At 47.1% G+C, this 17,593-nt stretch overlaps 1 protein-coding gene across 5 annotated transcripts in view; it reads left to right on the top strand.

Moving 5' to 3' along the window:
• Positions 1-9,587: 9,587 nt before the first annotated feature.
• P3H2 (prolyl 3-hydroxylase 2) overlaps positions 9,588-17,593 on the top strand; it is a 71,604-nt gene continuing 63,598 nt past the window's right edge. For all 5 annotated transcript variants that reach the window (XR_011338150.1, XR_011338151.1, XR_011338152.1 and 2 more), the window contains exon 1: positions 9,588-10,061. Coding sequence is in view for 2 of the 5 variants with exons in the window: in XM_069865414.1 (XP_069721515.1) it covers positions 9,603-10,061 (459 nt within the window). In the remaining 3 variants the exon portion in view is untranslated. The remainder of the gene's footprint in view (positions 10,062-17,593) is intronic.

Genomic DNA, 17,593 nt, shown 5'->3' with positions numbered 1-17,593 from the left:
TGAAATCTGTTCCCGCCCTGCCAATCTATCCTCAGCCAAAAAAGGCCCTAGAGAAATTCCTGAAGCTCTAGGGGACAGCCACTGCCAGTGACACCCTCTCTGCTGGGGCACTTGCCTTTGGTGCCTGACCTAGCAAAGGGAGTCCCTGTGCGGTATCTCAGGAAGGAGAGTCAGGAGAGCTGGTTCTGTCCTGAGTGATTTCAGGCCACTCACTTCCCAGCTTGGGTGTACAGCACCTTGCATGCTGGGGAGCTGCTCCCTCCAAAGCCTCTCCTACTCCCTTGGGAGAAACAGCCACTAATCACAGCAACATCAGCTTTCACAGATCACTACACCGCAGGGAGCACAGAAGCAATTTCCCTTCCCATTCTTCAGCAGTGTTTCTCTTCTGCAATTTGTCTAATTATAGGGAACACTTCAATAAGACAGGATATTTGCTCCTTTCCACTTCATTATGACCATCTGGATTTGCAGCTCTTGCCATATGTTCCCCAGCTTATGTTACAGTCACACTCTGCGGTGCCACCACTGGCTGGTGTGCAGCTGGCATCCCTGGTGCTTGCCATCCCTTAGAAGGGAAGGAGAGGGTAGCACAGGGGAGCTCAAGGTACATTTTGATCTCACAGATTTCAGTGTTGACCTTGAACAATCTGGAGTCCTTGGATCACTGGTCCACCATATCCCACTGTTTCAATACCCAACTTTCCTGTAATTTATACTGCTGTGAAACCAAAGTAAATATGCTGCAGCAGGAGAATCTATCCATCTTTGCTTCAGCTTTAATGAAACCTAAAACTTAGCCATGAGGGAAGAGAAGGAAAGAGAAAAGGGAAGGAGGGAACATGTCATTGCTGGGATTGGCAGAATTGTTCCTAAACAATGTTTTCCACTGGTCTGCAGGAGCTCTGCAAAAAACAGTGTTAATCAGCCACCCATTTCAGTCTCTGTCCTCCACTCACCCCTTCCTGACCACTCAGACCTTCCTCCAGCAGAGAGAGTTCTATGTAAAGCCTGTGCAGCACCCAGCTTTCCCCAGTTATTGATATAGGTACAAAGGAGGAATGATGATGTAGCTTCCTGCATACCCTGGCTGGCTACAGACCCTCATTTTCCTGATTCCCTTTGGCCAGGCTTCTCAGTTGGGGCTGACCATGTGTTAGGAAGTGTCTCATGGTTTGGGGATTGGTAGGTACCCCCACTGATGCACATTACCAAGCTGGTACCAAGCCAGGCAGAGTAGCTGCTATGGACTTGCCCCCAGGTTCTTGCACATTCACAGCCCATCTCTGAAATCTTGGGTTTTCCTCTCATTTGACCCAGGGCTGCACAGTTGGCTTCAGCACTCCGCCTCCAGAATTATATCCATGCAAGGAGAGACCAGGGCCCTCAGAGGTCTGCACATTACACAAAATGTTAAGAATTCAAGTTCTGTTTCCTTTCCCAGGGGTAATTTCCCTTAAGACAGGATTTTGCAGAGAAATTCTGGGTTGGTTATTCCCTTCTCACATCTGGGTGGGAAGCAGTGTGCCAGCAACCTGTCTGCCTAGCAGCTGTACTGAAGTGAGTTTTATGTGTATAGCATTAGCAGAATATTTTAGGATTCTCTAGGATGAAAACTGTTGCCAGATAAACCTAGCAACTTGCAGTAAAAATTATTCAGCCAAATGCACTTTAGACTATATTTATTTTTAACCACCTCTGTGACTTTACCTCTGCATGCACAATGTGTCCATGATCTACCCCAACATCACTTCATCTTCATGAAGATTCTTGATATTTAAACAGGACAGGTCTTTGAGGACATCAAGGAGCAGGTACAGAGCTATACCAACTTATACTCAATTGCACACAATTTCTTACCATTTGCAGATGATTGGCCTGTGGATGTTGATTTATGCCTCTTGGTCAGATTAGTCAGACTGCATTAATGTACAACAAAGTTGGACTGTGAGAGGGGAGCCGCAGGAACCCGATACTTGTGAAAGAAGTGAGCTTAATATATTTTATAGTCTCTCAGCCTCCCTCTCCTTTTCACTGAATCATAAAAATTGAAACTGGGAAAGGCTGGCAAAATGAGAATCCCTGCCTTTGCCTCCACCCTGCCACGAGTGGTGAGAGCTGCTGTGTTTGATGTAGTCCTGCTGGGGGGTGGCAGGCTATCCTTGTTATCACCGCTCACACAGGTGCTCAGCCATGCCTCTTCCAGGGAGCTCCTCTTCATGGTGCATGTCCTAGCATTGCCAAATTTGTTTTTTTTTCATTTTCTCAGTGGACTTCCTCTGTCTCCTGGCTTCCCCTGCAGCTCTCCCCCCTCCTCTGATTTCAAGGGCAGGATGTTGGATTTCCCTGTGACAACTCTCCTTTCTTCCCATTGGGTTGCCCTCCTAGTGGGCCTCCTTCCCCTGCCTGATCTTTCCTTTTTTCTTCCCACAATAAGTCAGGGTCTGGCCTATGTGGAGAGCTCTGCAGGGAAAAGAAATATTTACTTTTGGAGTTCCAGTCTCTCACTGCTGGGCAACTTGGGGAGAAAGATCTGTAGATTAAACCTTGCTGTTTGCAGGTTACGTTTCAGAGTGGGATGCAGCATCTACCTGAGCTGGCTAAGCAGCCACATGGCTTTCACATAATCTTATTTTTAAATGTTTTCAAAGTACTAAATGATATTTTGAGACTAGACAAGAACTGATAAAGGGAAAGAGAACAGCAGTAAATGCATGAAGGTACGCAGGTTAAGACTTCATATGTAGGAAAAATAAGCACAAGGTCATACAGAGGAAAATATGGCCACACCGAATTTAGAGATTGTTATTTTGATTTTAATAGAGGCTCATTTTACGTTTCCACTAAAAGATACAAGTTGTTTCAAAACAGCTCTTAAGCATCCTTGGGTATTTTCCCTTTGTCTCACATTGATGCCCACACCTCACTTTCACAAACTGTGACTCTCCCAAGTCACGCAGTAGTATCTCAGTCCTCACACTTCCAGTGTGAACAGCCTTGATACAGTCAGCAATGCTGTCAGCATAAGGAAACTCTGTAGTCAAAACCACCAAGCTTTTACATCAAAGGTTTTCATGGTCATGGTTTTCACCCTGGAGAGCTGGTGAGTCTCTAAACATCTATGCCAGCTGCATGGGAGCCTGATCTACTCTGCCCACATGCTCTCATTTCCACCAACCACCTTATTCTGGGCAGAAGAGGAGTTTGCTACACGTGGCATGTCTCCTCCATCCCCTGTTTGTTTATTTTTCTCCCTTCACATACCACCACAGAGCACAGTAGTCATGTCAGAGAGAAATCTCACCTATGACTCTACCCATCTTAGATTAATTTCATGTCCTTCAAACCATAGTCAAACAGACCACTTCATAGAATCATACAATCACCAGGTTGGAAGAGGCCCACCGGATCATCGAGTCCAACCATTCCCACCAATCTCTAAACCATGTCCCTCAGTACCTCATCCACCTGCACCTTAAACCCCTCCAAGGAAGGCGAGTCAACCACCTCCCTGGGCAGACTGTTCCATTGCCTAATGACCCTTTCAGTGAAGAATTTTTTCCTAACGTTCAGCCTAAACCTCCCCTGGCGGAGCTTGAGGCCATTCCCTCTTGTCCTGTCCCCTGTCACTTGGGGGAAGAGCCCAGCACCCTCCTCTCCACAACCTCCTTTCAGGTAGTTGGAGAGAGCAATGAGGTCTCCCCTCAGCCTCCTCTTCTCCAGGCTAAACACCCCCAGCTCTCTCAGCCGTTCCTCACAAGGCCTGTTCTCCAGCCCCTTCCCCAGCTTCGTTGCTCTTCTCTGGACTCGCTCCAGAGCCTCAACATCCTTCTTGTGGTGAGGGGCCCAGAACTGACCCCAGGATTCGAGGAGCGGTCTCACCAGTGCCGAGTACAGAGGGAGAAGAACCTCCCTGGACTTGCTGGTCACATCATTTCTGATCCAGGCCAAGATGCCATTGGCCTTCTTGGCCACCTGGGCCCCTGCTGGCTCATGTTCAGTCGGCTGTCAAGCAACACTCCCAGGTCCTTCTCCTCCTGGCAGCTTTCCAGCCAGGCTTCTCCCAGTCTGTAGCACTTCATCCAGCCTGTCCCACCCCCCATCCTTTCACTGTGTGTGGGACCTCCTAGAGTTACAGCCAGACTCCGGCTGTGCGTGCACATGCTCTACACTTGACCCATCATTTTGGCAATGTCACCGACTTCAGTCCAATTACAGCAGTCATGAATCGGACCCTGTTCACCCTCTGAAACTGAAACTGCCACAGCTTACAGCTAACATTCAGACCGTTACACAATGACACCATTCACACGTCTCATTAACTCTGGACTATGCATTGAAAATAACTGTGTCATCTGAGTCTATGATTAAACTTTCTCAGTTTATATCATTTATAGGTACCTTCCTATTCAACTCTCTCTAACTATGTAAAACTTTCTGTGCTGTCAGTGCAGGAAAAGTGCTGTGTAGAGCACAATATAATAACTCCTTAGTGTTATTAACTGTTGTCATCTTAAATAATATAGGTCATGGAGGTATTTTAAACCCAAGCTAAAAGAGACAGGCATGTGGCCAATCCTTCCAAGACACCAGTGCGCCTGTGGTTGTGTATTTTGTACTTTTTGAACCTTATTTTTATTGTGTTTTAATTTATAACGGCAGTAAAATACAGTCCAAGTTTCCAAGCAAGCAAAGCGCACAGGCACTTGAAATTTAATACAGTTATACTGTTGCCTACACATGGGAAGACACAAGGATCTTCTGCTTATGTGATTTACATGATTGTATTTCTTTGCTGAGTGCCAACAGCAAGCCTTGTGTTCTAGTTGCTTATGCTCTTGTATTAAGTTTTTTATAACAGATACAGCACGAGGTTTTCTGTGTATCACAAAAAGCCTGCAAATTAAATCACGTGTTCAAAGCCATGAGAGGCACAATGGGGGGATCATTACAGAGATCACTTTGGGGAGTTATTTTTGGTTTGTACTGCAGAAGAGAAGCAATGGCAAATTCTAGAGCATAAAACCTTGTTCGAAACAGGCAGAGATAAAAGGTCCTGAGCCTACAGAAATATTGCTTGAAGGAAGTAAAAGTGAAAAGGTTTAGAAAGAAAAATTAAAGACCTCCTGTCCACCTGTGCTGGTCTCAATTCATCCCAGAGCAATGTGTCAGAGACAGGCTCAAACGTACAGTGCAACAGCTGTGGGGAAGCAGATTTGTAAGTCAGCAGCAAAGAAACAGCAGGTATAACCTGGAGCTGACGGGGTGGCATTCCTAGGATGCACCTCGTATTCTCTTCATCCATATCCTGCTCTGTTGCAATGTACTACACCTTTCTATAACACCAATAATACTTTACAGAGAAAATTCCTTCTTGGTCACTCATCTTTTAGAATCACAGAATCATAGAATAACCAGGTTGGAAGAGACCCACCGGATCATCGAGTCCAACCGTTCCTATCAAACACTAAACCATGACCCTTAGCACCTCATCCACCCGTGCCTTAAACACCTCCAGGGAAGGTGACTCAACCACCTCCCTGGGCAGCCTCTGCCAGGGACCAATGACCCTTTCTGTGAAGAATTTTTTCCTAATGTCCAGCCTAAACCTCCCCTGGTGGAGCTTGAGGCCATTCCCTCTCGTCCTGTCCCCTGTCACTTGGGAGAAGAGCCCAGCTCCCTCCTCTCCACAACCTCCTTTCAGGTAGTTGGAGAGAGCAATGAGGTCTCCCCTCAGCCTCCTCTTCTCCGGGCTAAACAACCCCAGCTCTCTCAGCCGCTCCTCGTAAGACCTGCTCTCCAGCCCCCTCATTCTTCCTGAGCCAAGAATAGTTTTATATGACTCTGATGGCATATTTTTCCTAGGAGAGTCCCAAAATACGACGGAGTTATTACTGCAGCACATCTATTTATTTGGTATTCATCTCCTGTCATCTACTGACATTCAGAATCACTCTTACCCCTCCTTGAATAAAAAAGGTGATGGGTAGATGAAGGTATTCTACAGAATTCAAGTCAGGATTCAGATATTAATTGTGAAGCATTTCAACCATGGTTTTTATACATTCAACAAATCTGTACTTTTGTACATGAGCAAGGAGCAAGATCCTTCAGTGAGGGTCTGTTGTACTTCCATCTGATTCAAAGGTCTCTCACTAACGTACAAGCCTAAAGAGGTCACCTGTGTTTGATTTGGAAATTATAAAGTTTGTCTATGAATTACACACAAAGGCAAGCCTACAAATGAAACAGAAAGGGCTTGCAACTTTTGTCTGCTTTTAAAGAGCATGTTGAAAAGCCATTTTGAAAGGCATTCTAAAATTTGCTCTTATCTTGTTGCCAAATTGTCAGTGGTTTGAACTATATATCAGCGTTTTCCTCAAGAAAAAACAAACAAAACCAAAGCAAGCTTCAGATGAATCTGTTTACCTAGGAAAAGGTCTTTCAAAACAACTGCAAAGGGCCAGGATCAACATTTGAACACGGGCTGAGTTGTTACATTTTTAGAATTATTCCTTTCATTAGAGGCATGAGGGCTATCTCGGGCATCTTGGGGCCTGATTCAGAGATCCATCCTAAACTAGTAATTGCTCAGCTGGGTGAAATCCTGCCTTTATATGTATAAGGCTTATAAGCCAGCTCCTTTCCAACTCTAATACAGCAAACCCACCTTGCCTACCATGTGTTGGCTGTAGCAGCTGCATTACTGAATTGTTATGGTTCACATCTTCTGCAAGAACAAGACTTCCAATGAGAGGACCAGCAAACTTATTTCCATTTAGTGATTGCCTTTTCATTTAGGCAGTGAGCAGGGGCATAAAAAGAAGGTGGTTGCTCAAGGAGCTGCGTTGGAATGACCCAGAGACGCCTTTGGATTGAGCGTCTGGTACAAGGCAACTCTTTTTGAGCTCTTTGCTGCGAGTAGGTAGTAATGAAGCATCAAAGTGATGCACAGACTATTGTGAATAAAGAAAAGCATGACCAGGAGGACTGCAAAGCAGGGGTAGTCTGGTCCCAGAGTGAGTGGGTGCCTACAGAGAAACCTGTGGAGGAAGGGCAGCAGATTGGGCTACAGGGCGTCAAGAACTAAGAGTCCTCCCTTTACTGTTTCAAAAAGGATTTTTAATGATGGAAAAATGTGGATCAGAAAATGCAGCAGTCTGAAATAAAATGTTTTGTTTGATTTCATACCCTCTCCAGTCATTCATGTACTTTCTGCATTCCTTCCTACGCAGGGCGTCAGTGTTAGCACTGCATGCACAGAGATGTCACTGAATTGGAAACAATATGGAATTACATGCAGTACTGCTGCAAATAGCTAATCTGAGCTGCATTTATCCTTCAGAATGTGCACCCAAGAAGCTAGGTGCTTTATCATGGTGATTCGTGGCGGCGTTGACTCTCACTCTAAACTTGTGTAGTCACTAGTGGCACATCTGTCTTATATCTGGGCAGCAAATCCTCAAATGACCCTTGAGAAGGTTGATGTAGCGCTCTCATAACATCACTCCTCTTCCCCTGGAATGCTGATAACCTTTTCTTGGAAAAGGCCTTATTTGGGCTTGAGAACTCCTATCACATATGCAAGTGGTTACAGCACATCCCTCTGCTGGAAATCTTCCTTCAATGTGTTTGGTTCCTCTGTTGCGAGTACCCTCCTCAGTATTCCAGTGTGGCAGAGGGATGGAGGATCACCCAAACCTTTAAAACATTTTGTGCCAATTTGCAAGAAAGCAACAAGGAAGATTATTATCAAATCTTTGCAAGATGGGAAAGTTCTTCACCAAGAACTCTAGTGAACTTCTAGCCATGTGGGAGGAAACTTCCCTTATATGAAACTGTTGTAAACCAGACTCCATAATCTGATCACTCGCCTGAAGAGAGGGCATTGAGCCCTGTTTCTGATCCTGGACACAGCAGCATAAATGAGATGCAATTTGATCAGAGCCATGACAGCAGTAGAGGGGAAAGCCCAGCATGACCTAAAAGTACATTTGCCTTGATAGAACAACAAAATCTGGACCAAATGGGTTTCAAGCAGCTCTCCTTTGCACTTAATTTAGTCTATGAAAAGTTAGCCAAGAGCTACAGAGATATTCCTGAAACGTCTGGAATAACTAAGAGCACAGTCCTTGGTGAGAGACCCTACTAAGCACAGCTCTGTAGGCACAGACTTTGGAGTCCTTGAGCCCAGAGCAGCTTATAGTAAAACATCTAATCATAGAATCATAGAATCACCAGGTTGGAAGAGACCCACCGGATCGAGTCCAACCGTTCCTATCAATCACTAAACCATGCCCCTCAGTGCCTCGTCCACCCGTGCCTTAAACACCTCCAGGGAAGGTGAATCAACCACCTCCCTGGGCAGCCTGTTCCAGTGCCCAATGACCCTTTCTGTGAAGAATTTTTTCCTAACGTTCAGCCTAAACCTCCCCTGGCGGAGCTTGAGGCCCCTCTTGTCCTGTCCCCTGTCACTTGGGGGAAGAGGCCAGCACCCTCCTCTCCACAACCTCCTTTCAGGCAGTTGTAGAGAGCAATGAGGTCTCCCCTCAGCCTCCTCTTCTCCAGGCTAAACACCCCCAGCTCTCTGGGGATCCACGATTTGCCCATTCCCTCTCAGTCGGGAACAGCTGATTCTGGCCAAATGAACTGTGTTAATACAAAAAACTTCTTGCTGACAGGTGTTCAATTCTGAGATTATTTAAAACGCCAACTAAGATTTTTTTTTTCACATGTCACTAGGCTGCATTGCCAAAGTCTCGTTACAATAATGCCTGAAAATTAATGAAAAAAAAAAGAGGAACATTTTTTGGCAGGGCAGGGCTCTGCAGCATTGGAGGAGAGAAATCTTGGAGGAAGAGAGACAAGTACACAGCTGGGAGCTGAAAAGGCTTCACCAGCCTCTCACGGTGCCCATCCCAGATGATTTATTTGCAGAATTCCCAGCGGCGGGAGGCTGTCAGGGCACGACGGGCTAGGGGTGGAGAACTCCACGAAAAAGGGTTCCAAGAAACAGCCTCACAGAGGGGCAAAAAAAAAAAAAAAAAACAACAAACCAAACCAACAAGAAGCATCCTGCACATAAGGATCCCCCGCGACGTGGGCGAGCAGGAGGAGATGCGGGGCACGGAAAAGAGGGAGGAAAGGCTGCTGCCGCCTTTTAAACCACCTCGGGAGAATTTAAATTTCACCACGCCGTTTAAAAACTCCCCGCAGCCGCGGAGCGGGGATGCTCCGAGCGTCCCCGTCCCCCCCCCTCCTCCCTCCCTCGCCATCCTCTGGCTGCGGGGGCGCGGGGGCGGGGCGGCGGCCCCGGGCCCTTTAAGAGATGCCGGCGGCGGGGAGGGCGGCAGCGGGGCCGGACCCATCGCACGGAGCCCGTTGACCGAGGTGCGCTGCCCGGCTCCCGGGGCACGGACCCCACCGAGATCCATAGCCCGGCTCCCTCTGCACGGACCCCACCGAGATCCATAGCCCGGCTCCCTCTGCGCGGACCCCACCGAGATCCATAGCCCGGCTCCCTCTACGCGGACCCCCGGTCTCCGGTGCGCGGCTCCCGCTGCCCCGCGCTCCGCGCCTCCATCCCCGCGGCAGGGAGCGGGATGGCCCCCGGGAGCGGGCGCCGGGGGGCTCTGCTGCTGCTGCTGCTGCTGCTGCTGCTGCTGGTGCCGCCGGCGGCGTGCGGGGCGTGCGCGGGGGCGGCGGGCCCGCTGGAGCCGTTCGACTCGCTGTACGCCAGCGGCGTGGAGGCGTTCTCCGGCGGGGACTTCGCGGGCGCGGCGCGCTGCCTGGAGCGGGCGCTGCGCAGCCGGCGGGAGCTGCGCGCCGCGCGGTTGCGGTGCCGCCGGCGCTGCCGCGGGCGGGTGCGGCTGGAGGCGCCGGGGACGGGCGCCGGAGGGGACCTGGCGTTCTTCGGCTCGGTGCTGCGGAGAGCCGGCTGCCTGCGGCGCTGCGAGGAACCGCGCCTCGGAGCCGCCTCCCGCCACCGCGCCGCCGAGGAGGTGCGCGCAGACTTCCAGCGCAGGGTGCCCTACAGCTACCTGCAGCGCGCGTACATCCAGGTAGGCTCCGCCCGGCCCTCCCCGTCCATCCTCCCCGTCCATCCTCCCCATCCACCCATCCATCCATCCATCCCAGGTGTGGTCCCCCCGCCGCTCTCGCTGGGTGCCGTCACGGCTGATTCATAGAATCACAGAATAACCAGGTTGGAAGAGACCCACTGGATCATCGAGTCCAACCATTCCTATCAAACACTAAACCATGTCCCTTAGCACCTCGTCCACCCGTGCCTTAAACCCCTCCAGGGAAGGTGACTCAACCCCCTCCCTGGGCAGCCTCTGCCAGTGCCCAATGACCCTTTCCATGAAAAATCTTTTCCTGATGTCAAGCCTGAACCTCCCCTGGCGGAGTTTGAGGCCATTCCCTCTCGTCCTGTCCCCTGTCACTTGGGAGAAGAGCCCAGCTCCCTCCTCTCCACAACCTCCTTTCAGGTAGTTGTAAAGAGCAATGAGATCTCTACAGTGACCCTTTCAGTGCTTTTCCTTGTTTGTTTTTTTTTTTACTGTCTTATTTTGGAGGAGGCAGGTTTTTGATTGTCCTTCAGTGTTCGAGAATACCTGAAAGCATTCAAAGCCAGGTAGGACGGAGCCTTGAGCAGCCTGATCTAGTGGGATGTGTCCCTGCCTGTGGGCCTTTAAGGTCCCTTCCAACTCAAATCATTCTGTGACAGTGTGATTCTGTAAACGCTCTGACTTCAGCAGAGAGTTTGTGGAGTAAGGCCCCCAAATGTTCTGTCCCCCAGTAACTCCTCTGCCAGGGATGCTTCCCTTTAAGGCAGACTGAGCTGATGCCCTATTCCAAGAGTAGGGAGTGTGTGTGCGCCTGGGGCATATAACCTCTGCTAATGGGATCTGATGGTGTTACATGAAATACTATGGTGATACTGTGCAGTCAGTATTTTAGCAGCCACTGGCATCTTGAGTATTGTCCTCTTATCCGGGTAACTTCTGCCCTGTAGCTGTTACTTGAGGAAAATGTTGTTATCCTTTGAACTTCCTTACCAAAGGAAAAAAAGAAAATCAAAAAAAAGAAATCCACATCAGGATAGCTGAGGGTATTTTTGGTTTACTTCAAGGCTTGTGCTCTGTTAAGCCAGGTACCTGCAGTAAGTCTTCCTGATCATGACAAATAAGGATGGAAACTGTGGGAATTTTATTTCATGCCAAGTTGAATGCTTAAAACACTTTTTGAACATTTTCCTCTAGGTTTTTGCTTTATTTGAGTACATTCATAACCTTTTAGTTGCTATAGGCGACTTCATAGGTGAAGACCTGCACAGCAGAGCACAGAGAGGGCGATTCCGCTGATACCTGTTTGCATTTGGAGAGGCAAACATCTATCCTTGGCAGTGCCAGAGCCTGTGGTGCAGCACCTATACACTAGCAGAACAAAGAGGCAAATCATGAGCTACTGCAATTTTAAAACCTTTTGGAAAATCATAGCTATGTTGCTTTTTCTGTACTTCTTAAGTCATTGCTTTAATGACTTTTTTACAAGTCAAGGACTAGAACTACATTGGCTTGAACTCTAGTGTCCATGTGCTGCACAGAGTTCCTGAAAGAAATCCTGAGGGACTTTAATTTGGCTCGCATGTGATCCCAGTGAAGCTGGCAGAATTTTCCTGCAGTCCTTACCCTGAAAGATGCTCTGTGTAATGTCACTGTCTGTGGGAAGTGACATTGAATTTGCCATGCTAAAAAATTGATTTATTCACCTGAATTCAAAACCTTTCCCAGAGTCACAAAGATTTACTTGCATCAAGTTAATTGAAAAAACTTTCCTTGGGATTAGGGTAATGGGGGTTTTGTCTCACATTTCAGTAAAACTGATATACAAAAATCTGGCTAAGTTAGTATTATGGTCTGTTCTCCCATTTCTGTTTCTCCTGGGTGTGAGGTTTTTTGTTTTCCATTTAAAAATACATTGTAAACTTAGCAAAGCAATGTGGTGAGAACAGCCTTTTCTTGTTGTATGTGATTCATCTTAATCTGCTTTTGCAATGTCTGGAGATTTTATATTCATGCTCACGCTTTGATTTTCCTGCTTTCTGACAGAATAGTGGATGTTCTAGCTGTCTGTATGGATGCCTGGGTTTTTGGGCACTGTGGCCAAGGGAAAGTACTCTTTGAATAAAGCTTTTTGGTTTTAATGTGTTTTTCCAGAACCCTTTTTGATGCTCTTGGATTTTGTAAGCAGCACTTTGATCAGCTTTGTCCCACAGAGGATCCCATGGTGGTTTGTCTCGCATTCTCACTCCACGGCTGTTCCCTGTGTGCCAAGGCTGAGTGCCACGGCTTTGGCGTGTTCCCTGAGGGCTGGGGTGCATCGAAACTCGCACTCTCCTAGGAGATCTCAGCTGTGGCATCTGCTTGGCATTTTGCCTGAGAAGGGGGAGCTGAAAAGCAGGGCTTGTGCAGGGTCCCCCTACCTTGATGTGGGTGCGAAGGCAAGCTGCACAACTCCAGGGGTGGCTGTTTGACCCCTCTGTTTCGCTCCTTGAAACCAAAAAGGAAAAAAATGAGGTTAAACATCCTGCTGTGTATCCTGTCTGACTCCTCCCTGGACTGTGTAGGGGGGGCCTGAATGCTGGGGACTCACCCAGGGTGCTTGCTGGACTGGTCAGACTCTAGAGGTTGATGGCATTTATGGTTTAAGAGAGGAGAAGCAGCCTGGAATGTGCTTCCCACCTCCCACTCCTGCTGACCTTGTGCTTGTTTGTTTCTCAGGAGGGGAGAAATGTGTCCCTTTGGGAAGGAGTGACAAAGCAAGGAACAGATCAAAAAAAATTGAAGGGTTTGGCTCTTGCGCAGTGCTTTGAAAAATGGTGCTGAATAAACATGAGCTAATCCTTGCAACACTCCTGTGGGGTATGAAAAGCAGAGGCTTTTATTCCTACTGACAGACGCGCAGACCAAATGTTGGGCTGGACCATGTGTGCCTCTGCCGCTTTGGGGATAGAGGAGCCACCCCATCCCACCTAGGGGCGAGTTGGGGGTCTCCCTCTGGTCCAGAGCAAGTGTCAGCAAAGCTTGGCCAGCCACGATGATGTGAATTAGTCTCTGCAGGTGGGAAACTGATGTTAGTTTTGGAAGTTTGTGAGTCTCTTTGCTGCATACTGGACCATAGCAGCAGTTGCCCTGGGCTGCGTTCCCCCTGCTTCTGCTTCTAAGCAGGTGTTTGAGATACTCCTGCACAGAGCACTGTGGGGGCACAGGGAGATGATGATGTGATTAGGTTAAATGCTGGTGGTATCCCTGTGTGAGAACATGTCCCATCAGTCTCTAAATCCACGTCATCCTATCAGTTCCCTAAATAATTTTGTAGTTTTATTTTATTTTAGTCTCTGTATATCTCTGAAATAGAAACAGTGGTCTTCTGATCAACCAGTGTTCTATTTCACAGATGCAACAGGAGTCTTTTTGGTGACTAGTGTGATGCGAGGGGAGATTGTGGTGCACTGCAGGACTGGGGGGCCTTGTGGATTCAGCTGAAGGCTTCTGTGGGCTTTGAGCTCTCCATCAGGCCTATGGAGTTGATTGCAGTCTCTATGGAGACTGTAGACAAATTGCCTGGAACAAGCAGGGCAAGTCCAAATGTGCTTGCAAGGCTTCTTTGCAGCTTGCAAGTGTGTGTTGTAAGTAGGAAGACTCCTTGTTTTCCTAGGACAGCTGATGTTTTCAGGTAATTTAGAAATATATTGGGTGCAGCTAGCTGAGGCAGTTAGAGCAGGATGAGTTTTGAGAAGTTGTGGAAACAGAGAAGGTGATGTGAATGTGGTATTTAACTCTTGTAGTGCATATAATGGGCTCTTCAGCCCACAGAGAAAATATCCTTTGGTGGGTTTCTGATGTCAAGGGCAGTTTGCCTTATGCTGGTGGCTCTCTGCTGTGTGCTGGCTGTTAAGACTTTGTCAGTGAAATACCCTCAAGACTTGGCAGGTTGGTGAGGGGGTGATCTCTTTGCCCTCTTAAATATTTTATTAATCACATCCTCCTTGCTTTGCTGCCTTAGTCATCTTGTTTCTGTTAAAACCTAGCCTGCAGGCCATGGTATTTATAACCCTCATCCTTTTGGAAGGTTTTCTAGCTCTGAGAGGGAGTGGAGGAGGAGACAATGGACACCATGAGAGCTTTTGCTGGCTGGGACCTGCTGACTCAGTAGCTGTGTTGGAGTTTGCTGTGGACAGAGCTCCCCTGAGCTCTGAGACAGAGCATCGCTTCCTGTCCCTGTGCTGACTCCTGCAAGTCAGCTTTGTCCAAAAATAACAAAGTAACTTGGAAAAGTTGATCACTCTATCAATTACAAAACCAGATATTCTTTTTCTTCTACCCTAATAACCTTTCCTTTCAGGTCTCTTTCCCTCATCTCATCTTGTTCCCAGACATAGCATCCGCTGGCCTGGTTGCTGGGATGATCACTACAGCCCATTTTCATTTTCTCTGTATATTGATGGGCTGTTACTGAGCACTTGCTCCCGTTTTGTAAATGTTGACTTGCAACGTTCTCATCTTCACGCTTGCCTGCGTGCCCCGTTGCACATCGGTGAAGCATGGAGCTGTACATATCTAGTCTCTAACCACCAGCCTTGAATCTAGATGATGAAAAGCCTTTTAGTCTGTGCCGGTGTTTAAAACAATAAATAAAACAAGTCTCTGGCACATAGGGCATAGCTCTTCTCTTAGAAATGTCAGATTGTTGGTGGAGCAAAAAGTGCAGGAGTGACTATATCTGGCTTATTCTGTCCTCTTGAGTTCCCCTTTGCTATGTCTTAGATGCACTTGTGTTCTGTTATCATGATTTCACGTGTTGCAAGCATAAAACAATGTTTAGGTTTTCACTGTTGTAGGAGAGGCTGTTTATTTGTTCTTTAAAGCTGTTTCTTTTTTTAAAAGAAGTCTTTTCCTGGTCACACAAACTTTAAACAATAGCTTAGTCTCACTAGTGATCTTGTTTGGGGAGAACTTTGGCTTTGCACTGTCGTCTTCTCTGCTGGGTCTTCCTCGCTGCAGCTTACGGGGCAGAGCTGGGGGCACCGTGGGGAGCGTGTCCGTGTCCTTGGGTCGCCCAGTGCTCTTCTGCCCACCCCTGCCACCAAGATTTCTGCAATACAGCACAGAGACAATAATGACTTGATAGAAGACCATGGGAGAAAAAACAAGAAATGGTGGGAGCCCAAGCTTCGAAAATCTTTCAATACAGATTATTTCCCTACTCCAGTTATTTCTTTAAAAAATCCGGGTCTGTGTGAATCAAAACGCGAGGGAAGAGACTTGCGTATGTAAAACTGGGCCATTCCAGACTGATCATTCTGTCTTCTGCCAGTGCTTGTGTGAGACTTAGCACTAGCTATGCTTGAGTGTCTGTCTCTGAGTGCCTGCAGCAAGCTTGGGATGGTTGTTAAGACATCACTGAATTCTTTCCACCTCGAGTAACTCCTTGCTGCTGCCCATTGCTGTTGCACTGGGCCAGAGTCTTTTGTCTCCTTGATAGACATCTGGATTACCTACCTAGGGATTGCAAAGTAACTCTGGATTCACACCAATGTAGTTGCTTTGGGAATTTGGCTTGTTTTACTCAAGGACTGATCTTTTCCATGAATGTTTTGTTCCATTTTCATTTACGCCGTGATGCTGCACGGGCTTAAGCAGGTAGTAGGTTCTTGTCCTGGGGTGAACCACAGCCTTTGGTGGAAAAGTGATGATTTCATTTATGATGTCTCAGGGATAGTGACACAGAATAAGATTCAAAACCCAGCTACTTAAAAGTCTGTGCAGGAGCAGGCTACTGAGGCTATTTCTCACCACAGCTATCACCTGTCCTGTAAGGTCTGCCTAGTCAGTTGTTCTTGTTTTCATAGGATTTATATGACACATCCCAGACAAAGACCTGTAGTAGAACTGTCAGATTATCATTATTATTTGGACTACTACTATTAGTGGTGTTTATTTAGCTTTAATCTTGAGAATTTGTATTACTCAGATACTACATAAATAAATAGATCCCAGAACTAATCTTTTGGAAAGTCTCTTTATTTAGATTTTTTGATAGAGCATTCTTAGTCCTCACCAGAGGTTATATGTTAGTGCTCAGAAAGTTAAAATTATGTAGGCAAAAATAAACTTGGTTTATGGAGTGGAAAACTCTGAGTCTTGATGGTTGGGTTATTGTCCTCGGACTATGGCAGGACTAAGTATCCTGCCCTAAACCCAGGGCACTGCCTCCATTCTTGTGGACTGCTTGAGATTAAATGTTTCTGAAATGTTTCATTTTGGATTGGAAGTATTATCAAAGAGGGAAGGAGGTGACCCAGCGGTTCAATACTGACACTAGCAAATGCAGACTAGGCATGTGGTTTTGTGGTGGAGGTGAGCTAGCAGTTGAAACCAGTATACCAAGAATTACACTAGACTCCCATGCCATCTTCACAGGAGACTCTCGATCTTGGCTCTTTGGACCTGACTCCAGGCTAGTGCTGTACTAAGAGTTAGTCTGTGTGGTTGTAGTGACTTTCTACTGTCTTTTTTTTTTTTGTTGCTGTTTCAGGTTTGGTTTTTTTGTTTGTTTTTAATAAAACAAATCCAAAAGCAAAATTATGGTGTTTGCAGATTTCCACATCAGTTCAACTGCACAGCCCTTCTCAGCATTTCTACAAATCAGGACACAACCAATCATCACAAACTGGTCTTAGACACGCTAAGCTCATTTCATACAGGCTAATAATCAGCCATTTGCTGGCCAGGGCTACGTTTTTTGTCTTGCCAGGTTCCAATTTCTCACCTCCTAGCTGTGCAGTCATGCCTGGACTCCAAAATATACTGGCAGCAGGTCCCAGCCAGCAACATTTCTCAGTTTTGTGGTGTAAAAAATGCGAGCCTGAATTCCTCAATATTTCTTGGCAATTCCTGATGCCATTGCTTGGATGGTGGAGAAGACAGTGGTGTGACTTATGTGGTGTCACTGAATCTTTCGGTGTCTTGATCTAAAGGCATCATAGTTCATAAGCTGGGTTAACATGCCAACTTGGGCAAAACTGGGTGCCAGTAGTATAGGAGAACCCATTGGCTTTGGAGAACAAACTGCTGCTGCTGTGCTGTAACCTAGGAACCTGACCCTTCCCTGTTCTTTTCTCTCCCTAGCTTCCTAGGGCTTTTTGCACCTTGCTCTTCACTTGTCTCACGATGGGTTCCTTTGCCGGCTGCTTCTTGGCAGAACCTTCCTGCTGAGCTGTCCCATCATGTGCTGCACTGCGCTGGGATTTGTTAAATGGCTTTTTGTACTGGCTGTTAAATCTCATCCATACGTCCTAGTGAGCTCTGTTCTGGCTTCTGCTGAGTCCTTTTGTTGTCTTTGGCCACAGGAATAACTAATGGCAGCTGATAATGAACTGCATGTGAATGAGCAATGAAATTTAGCCCTACTAAGCAAACTTATGCCCAGTACTCACTAGCTGTGCCTGAGGTTACAACAAGGATTATTACCATTTCCTTGTACAACTGATGATTTCATCGTGGATGGCGTGGGCAGTAATGAGAAA

The sequence above is a fragment of the Phaenicophaeus curvirostris genome, chromosome 10 (assembly GCF_032191515.1).
Source record: "Phaenicophaeus curvirostris isolate KB17595 chromosome 10, BPBGC_Pcur_1.0, whole genome shotgun sequence".
In the NCBI taxonomy this organism is placed as follows: Eukaryota; Metazoa; Chordata; class Aves; order Cuculiformes; family Cuculidae; genus Phaenicophaeus; species Phaenicophaeus curvirostris.
This window is presented reverse-complemented; position numbering and strand designations above follow the sequence as displayed.